Raw genomic sequence first — 20,315 nt, 5'->3', positions numbered from 1 at the left:
CTATCAATGAATCAACTTACAGAACCTAAACTACAACTTTTCTCTTAAATACAAATTTTTATCTCTAAACTTCTCCCTTTAACACCAAACACAAGACACACCTTGTCTTTCACAAAATTCACCTCTAGGGTACACTTCAAGTCACCAACCAAATAGGTTGTGGCACAAAAAAGAAAAAGAAAATAGTTCAATTAAACTAAACCAATCAATACGCTGAATTTTGAAAAGGCTCCCCTTCCAATTTTGTTATCGTCTAGAGTTTGAGAAGAATGACGAAAAGATGAGAAGTTTATCTAGATAAAAATTAGCTCTGATAGCTGTAGAAATTTAAAAAATGTACAGTGAAGAAAGAAAATAAAAAATTCAAAGAGACAAAGAGGGCAAATATGTAACTTCTTGTTAGGGATAAAATTTTCCTAACCTATATTGTTAACTCAAATTACAAAAATACATAAAATCAAGGTTTTTAGAGACAAGATCAGACCTAACTAGGGGTCTTGAAATCCCAAGTCAAATCAAACAAGTCAGGTTGACTCGTCGGATCATGGTCGATGTGACAAATGGATGTGACAAATGGCCTTCAGGTTGTGCATATTTAATCATTTTGATAAAAATGTAATAAAATAGTTTGTATCATTAACTATATATGTAATGTTAGAGTTACAATTTGTATATAATTTTTTATAATTGTTAAATAATCTTGTATTAATAATAATATCTTAATCATGAAAATATTGTGTAATGGTTTTGAGTAAAAGTGTTTTTCCATTATCCTATCATAATAATTTGTTATTTTTGTTACAATTTGTGCATAATATGTTATAATTGTTAAATAATCTTTTAATAATAATAATATTAATATTAATCATCAAAATATTTGTGATTATGTCGTCATTAAATCCGCTAGCCAGTCGCATCCTCTCATAGCTTCTCGTGCCAAAGAGCAGAAGATTGTCATGTTAATGTCAGTTAAAATGGCGAGAAATGACCAGCTCTGATCAATTACTTTCCCCATCATTGAAACCGAACTCGAGTTGCTAGCTTTTTTTTGTTTTTGCTTCCCTTGTAGATCGGTACAGGCTGCATTTACACTGGATAAAAACAAAACGAGATCAATCTAGAAAAGGAAAATTTGTATCGATGGGAGCCGGTCAGATGCTCTCTTCTACGGACAGTTTGTGTAGTTTCAAGTGACAGACAGAACATGTCCAATTAGCAAACGATTACAGGAGATTATAGTTTTAGTGCACAAATGAAACCACAGTAATAATCTTGTCACCTGGCACAGTTCTATATTATACCTAACAGCATTTGGTATGGGGAATTAAAACCTATCAGTACTGCAACACAAATTCACATTCTTGAAAAAAAACGAAAACAAAGATCAAGCAGACACAGGTGGATACTCCACTGATAAGGAAGTCTAGGACACATTTCAAAATTTTAAAACAAATTAAGTATTACTGTCACCCAAATAAGACAGTATTCATCATGTCATCAAAACTACAACTCTCTAAAAAACTAACATTTGCATTTGAAAGCAAAGCCAGCACAGATGGATTGTAGTGATAGAGAAGCAGATAACTCTACAGCCTCCTCCCTCTCCTTCCACCCTTTCTACGGGTGCTGTCAGTTGGAATAGGTGTGACATCCTCTGAACAAATAATAAAGCTGGATCAGAAACTCATCCTGCTTAATTAGTTATAGCATGTTCAACAGTGATGAGATTTTTTGTACATGTAACTAATACTGGCATAGTGACCAAAAATCAACAACAATCATGAAGTGTTCAAATGAATACACATACCAATACGACCAATTCTCATTCCAGATCGAGCAAGGGCCCTAAGAGCAGACTGTGCACCAGGACCAGGGGTCTTTGTCTTGTTTCCTCCAGTTGCTCTAAGCTTGATATGCAGAGCAGTAATTCCAAGCTCCTATAAACACAGATAGTACGAGATAAAGACAACAGAGAACACTATCTAGATTAACTTCATTTTGATAAGGATTTAGGGAAGCCAGCTTTCTTTTGAATTGGAACAAACAAGGAATCTCCACAAATGATAACAATGGTTTAAGAAAGCATAGACACCTTGCAACGCTGTGCAACGTCTTGTGCAGCAAGCATGGCAGCATATGGTGAAGACTCATCCCTGTCTGCTTTAACTTTCATTCCACCTGTTAACAAACAAAAGATAAGCTCGATGAAATCTTACAGGAGATACTCCTATTACGTCCAAAGCAAATTTGTAGACTGACATAAATTTGTCATGATTTGAAATTTTCAATGCAATGACTACCATTCAATTCATACTCCCAAGATCTGCAACCATAATAATTAATAATGCGAGCACAATAGAAAAATTACAATTAACCACAAAAATACAACTCAAACATCATGTCTTCACTCAACCAGGTAAACCCACAACTCAGCTAGGTCAACCATGATTTGAGAGAAAGCAAGCAAGCTCACAGGGTTGGAGTCTATCAAAAATACTACACAGACAATCCTGATTTGCACTGAATCAGGCTTCAGGATTCGGGAGATTCGATCCAATTGGGGTGATCTAGGTGGTACCGAGTCAGGTCTGAAGTCCAGGTTGCAGAACAATGATTAAAATTACCAGTAGGAGAGAAACATATACGCCCGCATACATCTCTGAACATTTTCCATTTGAAATAAATAAATGGCAACATAAACCACAATGAAAAAATGAAACCAGGACGCCGTACCTTAGAAAGTCACCCTTCTCTCGAAAGTTTCTTCTTCCAATTATTTCTTGCCATTTGTTCTAGGGTCCCTGTTATTCCCTCTAGTTTCTATGCCAAGAAATAAGACAAGAGACCTTGTCCTCAAAAAAAAAAAAAAAAAAAAAAAAAAAAAAAAAAGACCTCCAATGTGCCTGTTGTGTCACCTCTGGTGTGACATAATAGAAGAGAAGAGAACTCACATCATTTGCTCAAGAGCAAACAGATCAGAGAGGTGAAAAGCTGACCAAAAAGAAAAGGCATTTGTTTCTTAGTGGTTTTGTAAGCTATTTCTAGCTGCTTCCCTATATAAAAATTACTTTCTAGATCCACAAAGGAATGTAGACAATTTAATGGAACCAAGAGAATCACAGTTATCATGTTCGAGGTGGTTGCCTATTTCCATTTTAGTTAATTTTATCTCAATTTTTTCTGCATTGTTTCTTTTCTTCGTTTTATTATTAATAAGTACAAAATTAAAATAGGGAGAACAAAGAGGTGATACTAAATAGGTAAAAGTTGTGCAACCATAAAGCATTAAAAACCATGAATAAAAAATGTGAAGACAAAGTTAGCGCAAAGTAAAGGGCGAGGTATGGCAGATCAGCACAACTGTTAAGCGAAGCAAACAAAAGGTTGACTCTTTAACTGGGATTATTCCTCAAACGCTCAACTAGTTGAGATGAAAGGAACAACAACAACCATTTTTTTAAACGACAGATGGTGTATAAAAGACAAGAGAAAAGCAATAATCCAAAATAAGAGATCTCATACCAGTAATGCGCACCATCGTTTCACGCCCAGACAAATCAGTAACGTGCTGTAAAACCAAATAACAAATATTAGAAGAAGGCACTGAAGAGTGCAAACTTAAATCACACAATCAGAAGGTACTCACAATGAATGTATCATTGAATGAAGCAAAGATGTGAGCCACACCAAAGACATATTCACCCTCTCTCACAGTGGGGCCAAGGGTCACATTCTCCTCCTTCGGCTCCCTGGTCTTCTTTCTTCCAGACTATAAAAAACACATCCCAAGAAGCTCTAATGAGCACCACTCAAAACTCAAACGGCAATAACAGGTAATAAAAGATCCTATGGACAAAATACAAGCGCATCGTAAAGCTATACATCGATTGGGATAATGCAGAACATCAAGGGCTATTTGATTTGTGCCCAAGCTGCACAAGGTTGGGGTAGCAACTCTGATCGATATAAAATCTCGTTTCCATGTCGACGAAGTAAACAGCACGCCAATAGAAGGCGCAGAAACGATCGAAACGCCCTAGAAGACTAAATATACGATAAGCATGAAAATCTTTAACGAAGAAACGGCTTTTACCATGATTTCGAACAGACGGAGTGAGGGCTAGACTCGAAAACCAGACGCTTCCGCCTTCTCCCCGTCGAACCTCTCGTAGAAAAGAAAAACCCCGACTCCCTCCTTCATTTATATACCTTGCTCTGATAGTTAGGGTTTTATATCTTATTCCGCAAATGCCCCTGAATAATTGTACCGTTCCCTGTCTCCCTTGAGCAAGTCCTGTTGTTAGTGGAGGCCAAGGGAATTCGAATTCGCTTCAAAATTGTTCCAAAACGTTTTCCCCCTTTTGAATCCGCCTTACCGTACTGACACGGGACATAGTTGACGTTGTAGTTTAAATCCTAATTTTTTATTTTTTAAAACGACTTATAACCCTAGTCATTCACGGTTCAACGGCTTCGTGCCATAAAAGGTAAAACCAGCGAACCTACCCAGAACGTTTCGATTTACCAGTATGTCACCTCGTCTCTCCTCGAGTGCCCATTGGAACTACTGCTAGAGTACTCCGATGTCACCTCGACGCCATTAACATAGATCAGAGACCGAATATATAGTATTGCAGACACTGTCCCAGAGTTTTGCTTTCATGGCGTTTAACGGTTTTGGGAAGAATTCTGGCCCTTCTGTACCCCTTCAGTCTCAAACACTCTTTGGTAGCTCTCCTCTACATACGAGTACTTCGGATCTCCTTAAAGAGCCAATTCCATCGGGACATCCATCTCAGAGGTAATTTTGTCCCCTTTGCATTATTTCCACCTTCTAGCTTAATCATTCTTCTCTTTGTTAGTCATTAAATTCTTCGAGTTTTTTTCTGTATTTTTTGGGGCAATTTCGTTAATATCTTCGAGGAAAGTATGATTATCATTGAGGAGCATAAAGCCTTGTCTTTCCGCTCCTGCTTGTTCTTATCAGTAATTATTCATAGGCGACTTTCTGCAATCTATTAGCTCAGTGTAAACTGTTATATCTGTTCTCTTTCTTTTGAATGATTTGTGCATATCTGGTAGTTAGCTTTTGTGTAGCAGTGTAGCTTCTGTCACGGGTAACACCATCTTTATCAACGATACTCTTGACCAAATTGCAGCCTGTTGCCTCTCTCATCTTATACTGGTTTGCAAGATGTTCCTACCAGTATCCCAGTCAAGCCTTCCAACATTCCTCTCTCAAAGAGACCGAGGTCTCCTCCTGTACAGTCTGCTAATAGAGTATCCTTGAGCAGTCCCCATGATACAGCAAGGTGCACATTCATACCTTGTTTTTCATTTGTTATTCTTTTCTCTGACTCTTTTTTGATTTGCAGATTGGACACTAGAACAAATTCATTGTTTGATAATAGACATTCTGAAGCAACAAAAAGGACAAGATCACCTTCCTTTGTCCACGACAACAGCCAATCTGACAGGGGTCTTAACCAGCTATTTAGAGATGGACAGAGGTACAAACTTATGGAATAAAGCTCCTTTTATTATTTATTTATTTATTTATTTAGAGAGAGAGAGAGAGAGAGAGAGAGAGAGAGAGAGAGAGAGGCTAATGCTCCATCTTGGGAATCTAACTCGTCCATCCTGATGGTGTGGTTCACAAAGCCATTGTCTTGTACTGCCCTGCAATTTTTACCAGATCCTTGATATTTCTACATGTATCCCAATTGATTGGTATATGTACTTGGATCAGCAAATGGCCTAGCTGATAGATTAGCAAAAAAGGGGGTCAATCTCCAAAACTTGTTGTGAGTATTACTCCTCCCCTCTTAATCTTGTCCTACTTATATATTCATTTATGTAATAGAATCTTCTCATCATTAAAACAAATGCTAGTGGGAATACTCCCAAGAAACAAGTGTTAAAAAAAATCTTATGGTTATTAGTTGGAAAATGGCTTCCTAATTTGACTAGTAATCTTAGGATGGACCCAGACCCAACTTTGATATGGTATCAAAGTAGGATGTTTTCCTTGTTGGGCCTAGTTTGTGCCCTGTTTAGTTTGTGTGCTGTCTACATCTTAGGCTCGTTGTCCATTTATATAAGCTTGGATATGTGCAGTAAAGTTAGTCGGAGTTGTTCCAAATAGATAATTGTTGAGAAATATGCTATGGATATTAGTTGAAATTGGCCTCCTAACTTTTAGAGAAAATGATTTTATGTAGATCCTACCTTTTATAACCAATGAATATGGTTGAATTTCTAGTCATGGCCTTCTTTTTTTGATTTTTTACATTTGTCTCATTGCATCTGTTTCCCAGATCTATGGTATCTCCTCCTAGATGGGCTAACCAGTCCAGGTCCCCTAATAATACTGCTGTTATCGAGACCCATCTTTTGTCATCAAGCATTGCTTCTGATTCTGATACACCTAATGTGGCAACTGGTTCTCATATTAAAAATGCCAGTTTTAATGCGCCAAGAAGAACCCCATCACTTCCTGTTCAAGATGATATTGAGAGGTTTGGTCCTGTTCCGATATCCATGTCCAGCTTAAGAGTGTGTATTTTGTTTCTTATGCTTTTAGGTTTAACCAATATCTTTTCCAAACTACAGAGAAGCACAAGCAAAAGCCAAACGTTTGGCTCGCTTCAAGGAACCGAGCAAGCCTGCTGAGGAATTTTCAAAGAACAGAAGTAACGTGAATGAACAAAGTCAAGCTCCAGAGAAAAAACAAAAGAATTCTGCTCACCAGTATGTTGAGGAAGTGTCAATTGCTTCAAACAAAGGTGTTCTTGGGGACAATGATGATTTGGAATCATCCACAGTCGTTGTCGGATTTTGTCAGGATATGTGTCCTGGTATGTTCACTTATTACCTATTTCTTATGGGCCCAAATGTTTTTTTTCTGATACCACTCTCTAACTCCCTCTTCATGTTTGATTTTTCTCCCTCAAATTGCTATATGGGTCTAATTGTCATGTCACATTTCAGAATCAGAAAGGGACGAACGTGAGAGGAAAGGAGACCTTGATAAGTACGAACGCTTGGATGGGGATAGAAATCAAACAACCAAGTATCTTGCTGTTAAGAAGGTGATCCATAGACCGATCTTTAAGGACCTATCACTTGAAGCTGTTGTTCTTTTTTCTTCTGAAATCATTTCCTTCACCTATAACAGGAAGCATGATTGGAACTTCTTATCTCCTTCATATACAGTATACTAGGACAGCCGAGAGGGAAGCGATGTTGATAAGGCCCATGCCAGTCTTGCAGAAGACAATCATGTACCTTCTTGGTTTGCTCAATCAACCTTATGATGAAAGGTTTCTTGGCATATATAACTTTTTGTGGGACAGAATGAGAGCAATCAGAATGGACCTAAGGATGCAACACCTTTTCAATCAAGAGGCTATAGTTATGCTAGAGCAAATGGTATACTTCTTCTATATCCTATTTGCTTGATTTCTATGAGCATTTAAAATTTTTGAAAACTCAGTTTGGCTTGAGCAAAGGCCAGAAAATTGAGTCGATTTTTTCATATATCCTTTTCTACTTTTAGTGTGACTGTATAAAGCGATTTTTATTCTTTTTACTCCACTTTTTCCCCTGAAATTATATGTTACCTAATGATATAATTCCTTTCTTGCAAATATTTTGTTTGCCCTACTTTTAGTGTGACTGTATAAAGCGATTTTTATTCTTTTAACTCCACTTTTTCCCCTGAAATTATATGTTACCTAATGATATAATTCCTTTCTTGCAAATATTTTGTTTGCCAAATAAACTGTCAGGAAATTTTTGGGATGGTGTTTGTCTAATTGCTAGTGTTGCTTGTCTTGATGTCAGATAAGACTACATATCATTGCTATGCATGAACTCTGTGAATATGCAAAGGGGGAGGGTTTCTCAGAGGGTTTTGATGCTCACCTCAATATAGAACAGATGAATAAGGCATCTGTTGAGTTGTTTCAAATGTATGATGATCATAGGAAGAGAGGAATTAGAGTGCCCACAGAGCAAGAATTTCGTGGTTACTATGCACTTCTTAAGCTTGACAAGCATCCGGGTTATAAAGTAAGGCATCTTTGCTGCAAACTTAGACTGGCTTCCTTCAATTCAAACTTTCTTATGTTTCTCTGATTCCACCTTGTTCCAATTGCGACTAACTCATTAATTTAGGTAGAACCTGCAGAACTTTCACTTGATCTAGCAAAAATGACTCCAGAGATAAAGGGTAGTCCAGATGTTATGTTTGCTCGAGATGTTGCTAGGTATTGTCTTTCTCAACTACAAGATACATGGTTTTCCTGTGTTTTCAGCATGATTGACTTTTTAAGTGCCCATGCAATGTCAGGTCCTGCAGAACAGGTAATTATATCGCCTTCTTTCGTCATGCAAGGAATTCTACATACCTTCAAGCATGCTTGATGCACGCACACTTTTCCAAGGTATTTTTGCCTCGTATGTGAATCTCATAACCTGGCAGGGATTTGTAGGTCAACTTTCCTTTTTTTCTAAGGCAACTTTTTGTTTGTTTGAGAAAGGTACTTGATTGTTAATGAATATTTAAAGAAAGACCTAGTTTTTTATGCATGCATTAACTAATTATGCAAATAGTCTCTCAAAATAGTCACCTCCCCTCTCGTCCCCCATCCACTCATGGAACCCGAAATTCCTGAACATGCATCACATTTAAACCCAGTATCTCCACCTGTCATTGCTACGTATCAAAGAAGACGACGTCGCCTGGAGACCGAGACCAACAAAAAAATCTGATTTCGGCCAATCTCCAAATGCCTGAGAGGCATGACAGTTCTCAGCTCCCACCTCCCTCACCTAGTAGACCTGATCATCTGGTGGAGGAACTCCAAGTTGAGCGTCATAAATATGATGATGAGATATGACAACAAATGATGAACCTCGTGCATCTTTTGGGAGTGGTATACAAAGGTCAGCTGCCTGGAGACAGAACCGTGTCGGGAGTCCAAACACTCGGTTCTAGATGATTGTGTTATCCTGGAATGTAAGGGGTATTGGTGACGTTCGAAGAAGGAAATGATTTCAAATTTTCTCTCCTAGTTCAAACCCTCTATGATTATGTTACAAGAGTCAAAATGTCAGGAGATGTCCGATGGCATTGTTAAGGAGATCTGGTCGAACCCTTCAATTAAATGGGTGGTTGTTAACGCAGTAGGCCACTCCAGGGGCATCCTTGTCACTTGGGATTCTACATTTTTTGACTCCCTTCATGTGTCTGAAGGTCGTTTCTCCTTGGGCATCCAGTTCAGGGATCTCTCCTCCGACAGATTATGGTGTGAGGGGGGAGTCTATGGCTCGACCAGATATCGAGAGTGGGCTCTCTTTTGGGAAGAACTGAGTGAGTTATATCAGTCTTGGAGACTCCCATGGCTTTTTGTGGATGACTTCAATGCTATTCGATATTGTAATGAGAGAAACCTCCGGCCATCCGCATATTTGCCTCTATGAGGGGTTTCTCAGACTTCATTGGCGGTTGTGGGTTGGACGAGATATCACTCTCCGGGAAAAATTATACATGGTTGAACAGTCAACAACAATCAATTTTATCAAAGCTGGATCGTTTCCTAACATGTCCCGATTGGTTGGAGCTCTTTGGAAATGTCTCGGGCCGCATTTTTAACAAGGTGGGGTGGTGACCACTTCTTTTGAGAAATGGGGACCTTCTCCCTTCCGTTTCGAAAACTCATGGCTGTCTGCAAAAAAATTTTATGCTCTTATTGATGGTTGGTGGTCGGAAGACCCAAGTTTGGGCAGACGAGAATGGGCTTTTCCTCTAAAGCTCTGATTCTTAAAAGGTAAAATCAAGGAATGGGCCACTTGCCACCGTACCACTTTGGTTGTCGAGAAAACTTCTCTCCTTGCTCAGATTGCGGACTTGGACCTCGTGGAAGAACAAAGACCTATATTCGGAGGAATGCTTCAATAGGCCTAAACTTCAACACATCAGCTTCTCTCGTCTTTCTCTTGCCGCCGCATCTCTATTAGAGCTACCTTTCTCGGCCGGGGAAATTGAGCATGCCGTTTTAGGCATGGAAAGTGATAGGGCGCCGGGCTCTGATGGTTTTAATGGAGATTTTCTAAAAAAGATTTTTGCCCCGACTCAAGGAGAACATCTTAGCAATGATTTACGGCTTCTTCAGAAATGGTGTCACCTTCGGCAGTATTGGCGCATCGTTCATCTCCTTGGTTCCGAAGAAAGCCAGTGTTGAGAAGCCGGAAGATTTCCGGCCAATCAATCTCGTCACAAGCGCTTACAAAATCATTGCTAGAATTTTGGCTCACTGTCTAAAAGTTCTTCTTCCAACTGTCATTCATAGAGGGCAAGAAGTTCTTCAATCGTTTGATTCGCAAAACAGGTCGGAATCCAAATTACTCGTTTTTTGCCTAAGCGAATGAATTGACGTGATTCACTTGAAGTATAATTCATTGTACACTAACCCCTTAATCTAATGGACTAAGTAATGCGGGAGTAATTCATCTCACTTCACGTTAGACTAACTCCCCCCCCCCCCCCCAACACACACACACACACACAATTGGTTATGGAAAATCAATACTTCTCAAATCTTTGGAAGGAAATGGTTATCGCCAAGCTTGGTGGTATCACTCATTGGTGGATGTCAAGGGGTAATTGAGGAGGTTTATCTTCAATTTGGAGGGCATTATACCTACTTCTTCCAAAATTTTCTGTTGCCAGCAGATTCTATGTTGGAAACGGTAGGTCCCTCAAATTTTGGGATGATTTGTGGATAGGGCAGGAGCCTGTTTCTCTTCTTTACCCGTAAAGATATATTAGTAGCCAATGCTTTTGAGGGGGGTGGTATGAACCTCTATCCTAGAAGAGGTCTTTCAGATATAGAGGCGCTAGAGGCCAGTCGACTGATGGACTCTGTAATCTCGGTAAAAATTCGTCCTTTGGTGGCAGACAAGCTTGTTTGGTGGCCGGACAAAAGAGGCATATTCTCAGTACCATCTGCATTCAGATTCATCAATGGCTGGAATGCGTCTCAACAGGATCATGAGATCTATTTTGTATGGTGTCTATGTGCTCCCCCTAAGATCAAATTCTTCATGTGGAGTGTTTGTCACGACAAGATTCTCTTGACAGACGTGCTTAGAAGAAGAGGTCACTCCTCCATCGACTCCCTATGCCCTTTTTGCAACATTGATGCCGAGTCCACAAGTCACATTCTGCTTCAATGCATCTTCTCATGAAGGTGTGGACATCCATTCTTAGCATGTTGGGGTTTCAATTCTGCATGGCGGTTGATCTGCTCTCATTCAGTAAGTTGCTCCTTGGTACGTCCCTTCCTAGCCTCGGAAAGGTGATGCTCTCCGTTTGTGCTAGTTTCATCCCGTGGGGTCTCTGGAATGAACGCAATCGTAGGAGGTTTGATGTTAAAAGTGAAGCAGCTGACTGGGTGGCGGACCGAGTGGTGAGACATATTTCTTCTTGGCTCCTGACAAAGAAGTCATTCTCCTATTTTGTGGGTACCCATATCCGTGAAAACTGGATTAATTTGGCTACGATGCACTCGGGGACAAAGGTCTCGATTATGCAGGAATGGATCCCTCCTGAATCTGGTTACCTTATGTTGAACTTTGATGGCTCTTCTCTTGGTAATCCCGGGATCTCTGGATTCGGAGGGGTTATTTCGGATCATTCAGGCAACCAGGTTTTCTCATATGTCGGCCCTCTAGGAATCGCCGACTTTATGTCTGCAGAGCTTCATGGCCTTATCAACAAGCTCCACGTTTTCAGAGATAAGTGCATTGGTCCCCTTCATATTGAAGGGGACTCGTGGCGCCATTGGGACACTTTTCGGGAGATTACTGAAATTACTTCAGTTTTATCTTGTATTTGGCTCACATTCCGAGATCCGGAAATTCGGCAGTCGATGCGCTTACTAAGCAGGGAACTACCCTACAATCGCTGGTTGTCAGGGATATGCTCCCTTTTCTGTAATTTCTCTTGTTAATACAAATACATCTTTTAAAAAAAAACAATAGTCTCTCAAAAAAAAAAAAAAAAAAGATCTAGAGGCTAAATTTGTGGAATAGCCATATTGAGATATTTGAGAAGAGAGATTAAGAGAAAGATATACGAAGAGGAGGCTGTTGTAGTTTGAGAGAAGCAAAGTTTGGGGTCAAAATTCAACTCCTTTATTCGTTTTTTTTTTTTAATTACTCTTTCTTCTTTTATTAATGTTGCTTTAGAAAAAAATTTAAGTGCGTGGACATAGTTACCTTTCTCCATAATACACATGCATTTGCTCTATTTTCTGTATATAAAATAGTTAACTAAAACACATATATGACATGTAATGAGCCAAGATATGAGAGAGAAGATATGATCAAACTACCCTGGAATATAAATGACCAACCTACCACAAAATATTAAAGGACCAAACAACCCTGGAAAATATTAGTAACACTCCCCGCAAGTTGGAACATACATATTGAATAACTCTTTATCAATATCACAAATTCCCTTTTAGTGTAGAAGTTTCCCAGTTCATCGTCAAAGTGGACATATAGGGTCACCTTCTTCACACTCGTGATTGAAGCAATAACCCATTTCAAAATGGTTAGTCATCACATGAAATATCATGTGTTTTGTTTTAAATGATGCCAAATTTTATTAAATCAAAAGCTCAAAAGAGCGAGATTGCATGGAGGGAAGCCTTCCCAAACAATGAAAGATTGTTGGGAGGGTCCGAATTTTGCCAATTTATCAACCAAGGAATTGGTTGATCTAAGAATGCGATTCCATGTACAATGAATTGTGGAAACAATGTCATCAATGATAGGCCATTGGCGCCAAGGGGGGGAGCTTTCTTTGGAGCACTAATTGATGACTACCTTGGAGTCTCCTTCAATAAGCAACTTACTGTGAAGACGGTCCTTGAAAATTTGAAGGCCATAAAGAAGGGCACTCACTTCAGCAGTCTGGGAGTCAACGATGCCCACCGGCCCAACATAAGAGAGAATAGAATCTCCACAACTATCTCTGAAGATACCACCCACACCCGCCGACCCAGGATAGCCCAAAGCATTGCCATTAAAGTTGAGTTTGATGCAGTCGTTTGGGGGAGGATCCCAAGTAGCCATGACCGGCATCCTGTGAGGGCTCGCCATATAAGCGAGCAAGCTCTAATTGTCGCGAAGGGAAACACTCGACAGAGTGGCAAATTCCTTTCTGGTATGCAACCAGCTAGAAATTAAGCTCATTGTATAAGAAGCCGTACTATCTGGGGTACTAAATTTTGAATTGAATCTCCTGTTGTTGCGCTCAAGCTATAGACACCATCGCACGTGCGCAAGGCATGCCAAGAGGATTAACTTGCCCATTCTAGGTAGGTGAGACCCCATTCATAAAATATCATGTTACTAGCCATCTCATAAAGATGGTTACATTCTCTCAAAAAAAAAAAAAAAATTGAAGATGGTTATATGATTATCACATCCCATTACCATTGGCTGTTAATTTTATTGCCAAATGTAGCAATTAAAGGCTTGATCTGGAGTCCCACTTATAAATTTTCCCCACTCACTTGTAATCTCCTGTCAATCTTAGACTTAGCATTAGATAATCCTTTAATATCTAGATGACCATGTAACTTATACAGAAGTCTTTTATCTGGTACTCGTTTTTAAGTATTACATGTTTCTATAAACTGCTTCCAGATGAACCTTCTTGGAATTGTCTACAAAACTTGAGTAATCACACCTAGATGAATTAAAAAATCAGGCCTCTTCATTATTGCATAGTCAACTTTTCGACTAGCCTCTTGTTTTGTGCCTTCTCTTTCAAATAAGTGTATCATGCAGGTCAATGTTGCACTTACCTGGAGTTTCAGCAAGCTTGGCATCAAGTATACCTGTTTCACTAAGTTAATCCGTGATTTATTTTCTTTGAGACAACATTATACTTGGTTTATTCCTTATCACTTCTATATCCAAAACATATTTTAAATCCTTGGTCTGAAAAAGGAGATTTCAAGTGAGTTGATGGCTTTTAAAAGCCTGTAATTCACAACCAAAAATGATGGTATCACTAACATATGCTGTTGGAATTCAGGGTTATTATTTTATTTTTATATGTATACATGTGGTCCCTCTTAGTTGTTTAGTTCTGGTGAATTGGTAGGATGTTATTGGATGTCTTTTATTCAAGTTATTTATTGCTTTAATTAGTTTTTTATGTAAAATAGTTCTAGAGGCACAATATGGTCAATTCGTGTACTTTTTAACTTAAGTTACTTGATTAAATAGGGTTAGGGACAAATTTTAGTCTCCTAACCTGGTGTTGGCTCTGGCACCTTTTTTCTCCTTCTTTCTTCATCTATTTCTCTTCTCTATTTTTCGTTTTTTCTTCAATCTTCTTCTTTTCCTTCTTCAAGACTTCTTTTGTACAGGTTTTATCCTGGTATCAGAGCAGTAGGTCTAAAGGGAGTTCAAGTTTCAACTTTTATCCTTCTCTCAAAGATGTAGTTTGACAAATTCAGTAAAGTTATCATGTCCTTTGGGTTCTGTGTAAGAGTCATTATGACCATTCTTTGTTTGTTATGAAGAGATTGTTTGGAGTTGTGCTTTTGATAATATATGTGGATGGGATCGTATGTCTAGGAAGTGTTGAAAAGGAATTGAAGTCTAAGAGCATCTCTTCAAACAAAGGATTTAGGATCCATTAGGTATTTTATTGGTATCGAGGTGGCTGAGAGTAAAGCAGGAGTTGAAGACATTTTAGAGGAATATGGCTTCTTGGGGGCAAAACCAGTTGAGACACCCATGAAAGTGAACCCAATTTTTCCTCACGATGATTGTCTAGTAGTTCAAGACCTGACTATGTACAAAAGACTTGTGGGTAAGCATATATATGCAACTGTGACTAGACCGGGTTTTACTTTTGCTTTGAGTGGTAAGTCAGTTTATAGAGAATCCTAGAGAGGTTCATCTAGAGGCAGCCCAAAGGATATTGAAATATGTATAGGAGCACTTGGGAAAAAGGCTTACTATACCAACCACATTACATTTTACAAGTTATGGGGTACTCGGATGCTGATTATGTAGGGTCCAAGTCAAACAAGAAATCTATTGCTAGAAGTTGTGTATTTGTTGGTGAGTTGGAAGAGTATGAAGCAAAATGTAATGGCTCGCTCAAGTGTAGAAGTAGAGTACCAAGCAATAGCTCATGTAGTTTGGTTTGGGTTTGGGTTTGGGTTTCAGATTAAGGTTGTCATAGTAATTAATTGTGATAATCAACTTGTCATCTTCATTGCAAGTGATCTTGTATTCCATAAGAGGACTAAACATATTGAGTGAACTTACACTTTATTCTTGATGTTGTGATGAGTGACACTATGGTTATTCTGTATCTGTAGTCTGCTGACCAGCTTGGAAATGTATTCACCATGGCACTTGAAAGGTGTGACTTTAGTAACTTCTGTATTAAGTTAGGGCTTCTTGATATATAGCTATAGCTTGAGGGTGGGTGGTGAAATATGTAGTAAAGGGATTATGGTCATTTTACTATGGATGTGTTACCCCTCTTAGGTCAAATCTTTTTACATTTCTACTAAAGTCAAATTGGTTCTATTCTTAAAGAAACTCAATGTGTAATTATTAAGTTAAAAGGTGTTTAGAGGCTAGGGGTATCTTAGTCCATTCTTGTAATGTTGTTTAAGTGAAGTAATAAAAGGGAGTTAGGGGTTGACTTTTGACCCCTTAGGGCTACTGCTCTTTCCTGCGCCTTTCTCACTTCTTCTCTCTTTTCTTCTCAAATAATCTTCTACTTCTACATGGTCCATTCAATTTGACCCAGGTGATCTGATTGGAACTCAAGGCCTTAGAGTTAGAACACTGGAGAGACCTTGAAGGGGTAATAACTTCTGCCAAATCAGCCATTACAAGCTTCAACCAACAATTAAGGATAATAGGTTGCACACTCCTCAAGACAAATAGCCACGCACAAAGAATTCACAGTCTGCACAGGTCAGCAGCAAATAAGACTCAATACTGAATCTATCAGACCTTGTGCAAACAAGAAAGACCAAAAAAAAAAAAAAACTTTAACCCTCCAAGGGGCACACGGCAGTCATATGTGGATTAGAGTTCCATGTTACACCCTCAACCAATGGTTTGTGGCATGAGAAGAGGAAGAAAAATACATTGAAGGCCTATGAGATTAAGAGAAATAGCAAATCTCAACCAGCAAGATCTGTGCAAGAGTGAGAGAGATAAGGGAGTCATTGATGAAGACTTTGCAAGTAGCTTATTCCCCACTATGATAGCATGTAGAATAGAAGTCTTTTTGAGAGATGAAGGAGAGAGATTAAGAGACAGAATTTCTCAAAAAAAAAAAAAAAAAAAGGGATTAAGAGAGAAGAAGATAAAGAGAAAGGGGTTGAACTCAACCCTCCTCTTCTTTCATTAGTGTCACTTAAGCACATGGACATAATTGCTCTTCTCTAATACACGTATACATACTCTATTTTCAATGCATAAAACAGTAAACATATATAAATACATGAATTGAGCTCAGACATGGGGAAGATACATGACCGAACTACGCCCAGATAGTATTTACTTTAATTGCTTTACAATTTAATCAAATTCACCATCAACAGCTTCTGTTTTAGATGTGAGAGCACACTGGTCATGATAAATATTAGCCTAAAAAATATGAATGTTGAAAACTGAAAGTAGAAATGTGAACCCCTTTCTGTGGAGTGTCACAATTTCCTACATCTCTCCATCAAAAGTGCTTGGCCCAATGATTGTCTCCAACATATGTTCTTGTGACTGACTATCGACATGAATAAATTCCTCAATCTTCACTACATTGTTGGTCTTTTTGTCACTATTTCCTGTATTTGCTCTAAAGTTTTTTGTTAGTGAATTAATTGCTGATCTAAGTACTCCTGACACCAGCTACGGACACAAGCTCTTGCTTCCTTACATAGTGGTCTCCAGAACAATCAAGGGATTCCCATTCCTGAGGTTGTAAATTGGCTAGCCATGGAGGTAAAATTTTGTATCTTATTTTCGTTTCTTATGCTTTTATTTTCCCAATGGCTTGAAGTTAAAAAAAGTTTTTGTCTCTGATTGCAGGAAGAGGATATTGAATACCTTCTTGATTATCATGGTTTCTCGATAAAGAATTTTGGTGTTCCATATATGGTAAAAGAAGGCCCATTTCTTAACAGTGATAATGATCATCCCAACAGGTGTTCAAGTTTGGTTCACCTGAAAAAATCAAGAAAGATTCTTGATGATGTTTGTTCCCCTCAAATCCCACATTTATCCACAGATGTTCGACAGAATGTGTATGCACCCAAGAAGTTACCTAGTTTTGTTGATAGGTCTACTAGATCAACTGAGATGGATCCTTTGGTTGATGAGTGGGATGACGAAATGTTAGATTTTGAAGATGCACCTATTGCTAGTGAAGTCTTTACAGTCAAGGCATTACCTGAAGCACCATTTCCAGACATTCAGAAGACTGAAAGTGAGTCGCAAGCTAGTGAGGTTCTTTGCATGTCTCCATGTGAGCCCTCAGGTTCACCTGCAAAGGTTGGAACTCTTGGTGTATCAACCCTAGATACTAGCAATAGCCATTTAAGTGGTTCAGAGTTTGGAAAACAGCATTCCTCTCACAAAGAAACACTCCCTACTAGTGCTATTCAAAGCTTTTCACATTATGAAACCCCATCTGAAAGTGTGCCACCTGAAAATGTGCATTGCACTCCAACAAAACTAATGGTCCAGCGAAGTTCTTTCCAGAAGCCTTTGCAATTTGCAAGAGGGTCACCACCAGAAATGCTCCTGACAGAGGGTTCATTAACTCAAAGAGATGTTATCAAGCATATAGAAAATGAAGTGATGCTAGTGGATGAGCAGAATGAAGAAGTAGCCTTTGCAAAACTAAGACTAATCTTAAGGTTTAGCTTATTTTAGTTAAATTGGAATTTTAAATTTATTTTTTCAGCGTAGTCACTCAGAGTTTGGATTTGCTTTCTGTCAGGATTTGGAGGCGACGATGTTCAAAGCTGAGAGATCTGAAAAAGCAACAGCAACTCTTGTCAGCAAGTGCTGCTCTAAGCTCATTGTCATTGGGCCCACCAATTCGTCAATGCAAATCTGTATGTGGTTTTGAGAGATCTATTTCTTCCATTAGACTGGAATAAAAATATTATCTTTCAGCATTTAACTGAACTTTTTAAATTGCAAGTCATAGGGTTTCTAATAAATTGGTTCATGTGATTTATATGATAACTCTTTTTTCCTGATTTACTTTTCGTTTCTTCTTCTTCTTTGTGTAGCAACTGGTGCATACTGGTGAGCTCAATATTGATTGTGTTCTGAAGCAGAGGTTAGACAGAAGAAGTAAATCATGGTCAAAAATAAATGTTGCTCAAGTGGTTGGACAAATACTGAGTGAAAAAAATCCACTGGCTAAATGTCTTTGCTGGAAACTGGTGATCTGTTCTCAGGTCAATCACACTGCAGAGTCTGAGGCAACTAATCATTCAGCTTGCAAATGGTTGCTTTCCAAGCTCATGTCTACTGGAAGGAAAGATGATACTGAGTTGGCCTTTTCTTCGTCCAGCATTTCAATTTGGAAATATTGGATCCTCAGCCAAGTAAACAAACATCAGAAATGCATTTTATCTGTCATTAGGGATGTACAGTTAGAAGGTAGCATGGTCATTGAAAAAGACATTTGGGGTGGCGCAGGCGCTATTCTGTTTCTTGTATTAAAGCACCTTCCATGGGATCTCCAAAGAGCTCAGCTGCACAATCTTGCATCTACAGTACCCATTAACTCCTGTTTGCCTCTTTTGGTCTTAGTCAGTGGCATGCCGGAGGAATTATCTTCTAACCCTTCGCACATGACTGTGGATAGATTGGACCTCTACAGCTTGGACAAAAGTAGGATAAGCAGCTTTATGGTTGTCTACCTTTCAGGAGATGAATTGCATCAACGGTTAAATGGGTTTTTTAGTGATGGCCGTTTGAGAGAGGGTCTGAAATGGCTAGCAGACAATGCACCCATTCAACCAGTCCTTCATGAGGTCAGTATCCATGAACTTACATTAAGCTGCTCGGCTACTTCACTGAAAGAGCTAGGTTGCAGGGAAATTTCAACAGTTGAACCCAGACATTGTATCTCTGCCTTCAATGAAGCCTTGGAACATGCAGTGGAAGAAATTTTAACTGCAGCAGATAAAAATCCCACAGGGTGGCCTTGCTCTGAAATTCAATTGCTTGAAGAATCCACCTATGAGCAAGTAATGGTGAGTTCCTTTTTGCCAAGCATTGGTTGGAGCTCAGCTGAAAGAATTATGTCAACTATCAAGAGAATTAAGGGTTGCAAGCTTCCTCTTGTTGGCAATAATATGTCCTGGTTGGGTCAGGGATCGTTAATGGGGAAAGAGATTCAACCTGAATGTATCGTTACCAAGAAACTAGAATTAAAGAGATTTCTTATATCGTACTTGACTGGAGCAATGTTGATGCCAGCTGAGACAGCAGAAAGAGAAGCGGACATGATGCTGCAAAATGCTATCCTTGAGCGAAATGACTTGAGTTATCGTATAATTCCAAAATGGGTGACCATATTTCGTAGGATTTACAACTGGCGACTGGAGAATTTGATTGGTGGGAATTTTTCATCAACGTTTGTTTTGGAGAATCAGAGTAAGTCTGGTTCAGATTCAGACCCTTCAGAATTTGACACTAGGGAAACAAGGGAAAGGGACCACTATTTGAATCTTCTGGATCCAATTCAGTCTAATTATGAATTAAATCATCCGTCTCTGGATGAATTGATTGAAGTTTGCCATCTGGCCATAACAAATCCAGTGAGCTTTCAGCCACAGCAGGAATCCGGTGAAGGTGGTGAAGCTTTGGGGACTGTTATTAGTAGCATCGCTGGTGGCTTCAGGAATTTGGGAGTTCCCCCAGTTGTAGAAGCTTCTGATACTCATTTATCCACCATTAGGAACGAAGAGAGCTCTAAAGTGGTAGAAAAAGGAAATAAAACTAGTAGGTTGGACACATTATTTCAACAGTGTACTTTTTTGCAAGACAGAATAGATGAAAAGCTGAAGTTTTACTTTTAAAACAGGGTGTAATATAGTCTTCTTTGTACTGAGGGTCTGGAAAAATATTGAGTCTTTTTTATGTAAAATGCAGGACAATGAAGCGAAAAAAGCACTGTTTTATGGGGCAGTTACTGCTTTGCTGAGGCCGTAATACTAATTTTCATCTGT

The 20,315-nt window shown here is 38.9% G+C and overlaps 2 protein-coding genes across 3 annotated transcripts; one reads left to right on the top strand and one right to left on the bottom strand.

The window, feature by feature from the left end:
- Window positions 1-1,338: 1,338 nt before the first annotated feature.
- LOC137958774 (small ribosomal subunit protein uS11y-like) lies at window positions 1,339-4,187 on the bottom strand. Its single transcript, XM_068805903.1, has 6 exons — window positions 4,094-4,187; window positions 3,647-3,769; window positions 3,523-3,568; window positions 2,093-2,178; window positions 1,808-1,937; window positions 1,339-1,654 (listed from the first exon to the last, which is right to left on the bottom strand). Exons 1-6 carry the CDS (start codon window positions 4,094-4,096, stop codon window positions 1,587-1,589), a joined length of 456 nt encoding a protein of 151 aa, XP_068662004.1. The 5' UTR covers window positions 4,097-4,187; the 3' UTR covers window positions 1,339-1,586.
- Window positions 4,188-4,539: 352 nt separating this feature from the next.
- LOC137959743 (SAC3 family protein B) lies at window positions 4,540-20,267 on the top strand. 2 transcript variants are annotated; one of them, XM_068807080.1, is made up of 14 exons: window positions 4,540-4,801; window positions 5,160-5,312; window positions 5,376-5,510; window positions 6,318-6,518; window positions 6,613-6,857; window positions 6,991-7,091; window positions 7,216-7,431; window positions 7,846-8,073; window positions 8,179-8,270; window positions 8,354-8,447; window positions 16,972-17,064; window positions 17,152-17,981; window positions 18,065-18,182; window positions 18,363-20,267. In XM_068807080.1, the coding sequence occupies exons 1-14, from the start codon at window positions 4,662-4,664 to the stop codon at window positions 20,163-20,165; spliced, it is 4,449 nt and encodes a 1,482-aa protein (XP_068663181.1). In that variant the 5' UTR covers window positions 4,540-4,661; the 3' UTR covers window positions 20,166-20,267. The 2 variants fall into 2 exon arrangements, with proteins under 2 accessions (XP_068663181.1, XP_068663180.1); XM_068807079.1 differs by having other exon boundaries at window positions 5,160-5,510.
- Window positions 20,268-20,315: the final 48 nt, after the last annotated feature.

This window comes from Aristolochia californica, unplaced genomic scaffold (genome assembly GCF_029961685.1).
Source record: "Aristolochia californica isolate CCGP_79_NKW_82.1479 unplaced genomic scaffold, dmAriCali1.0.hap1 SCAF_3, whole genome shotgun sequence".
Lineage (NCBI taxonomy): Eukaryota > Viridiplantae > Streptophyta > Magnoliopsida > Piperales > Aristolochiaceae > Aristolochia > Aristolochia californica.
The sequence above is the reverse complement of the archived record's forward strand: the minus strand, read 5'-3'. Positions and strand labels throughout refer to the sequence as shown.

Bases quoted from the DNA above. Each gene is read 5' to 3' on its own strand.
- LOC137958774 (XM_068805903.1), bottom strand. The intron at 1,938-2,092 runs GTGTCTATGCTT...CTGTGTTTATAG, and splicing joins ACGTTGCACAGCGTTGCAAG to GAGCTTGGAATTACTGCTCT. The intron at 1,655-1,807 runs GTATGTGTATTC...TTATTTGTTCAG, and splicing joins AATGAGAATTGGTCGTATTG to AGGATGTCACACCTATTCCA.
- LOC137959743 (XM_068807079.1), top strand. From the start codon at position 4,662: ATGGCGTTTAACGGTTTTGGGAAGAATTCTGGCCCTTCTGTACCCCTT. The intron at 4,802-5,159 runs GTAATTTTGTCC...ACCAAATTGCAG, and splicing joins TCGGGACATCCATCTCAGAG to CCTGTTGCCTCTCTCATCTT. The intron at 6,519-6,612 runs GTTTGGTCCTGT...TCCAAACTACAG, and splicing joins GTTCAAGATGATATTGAGAG to AGAAGCACAAGCAAAAGCCA.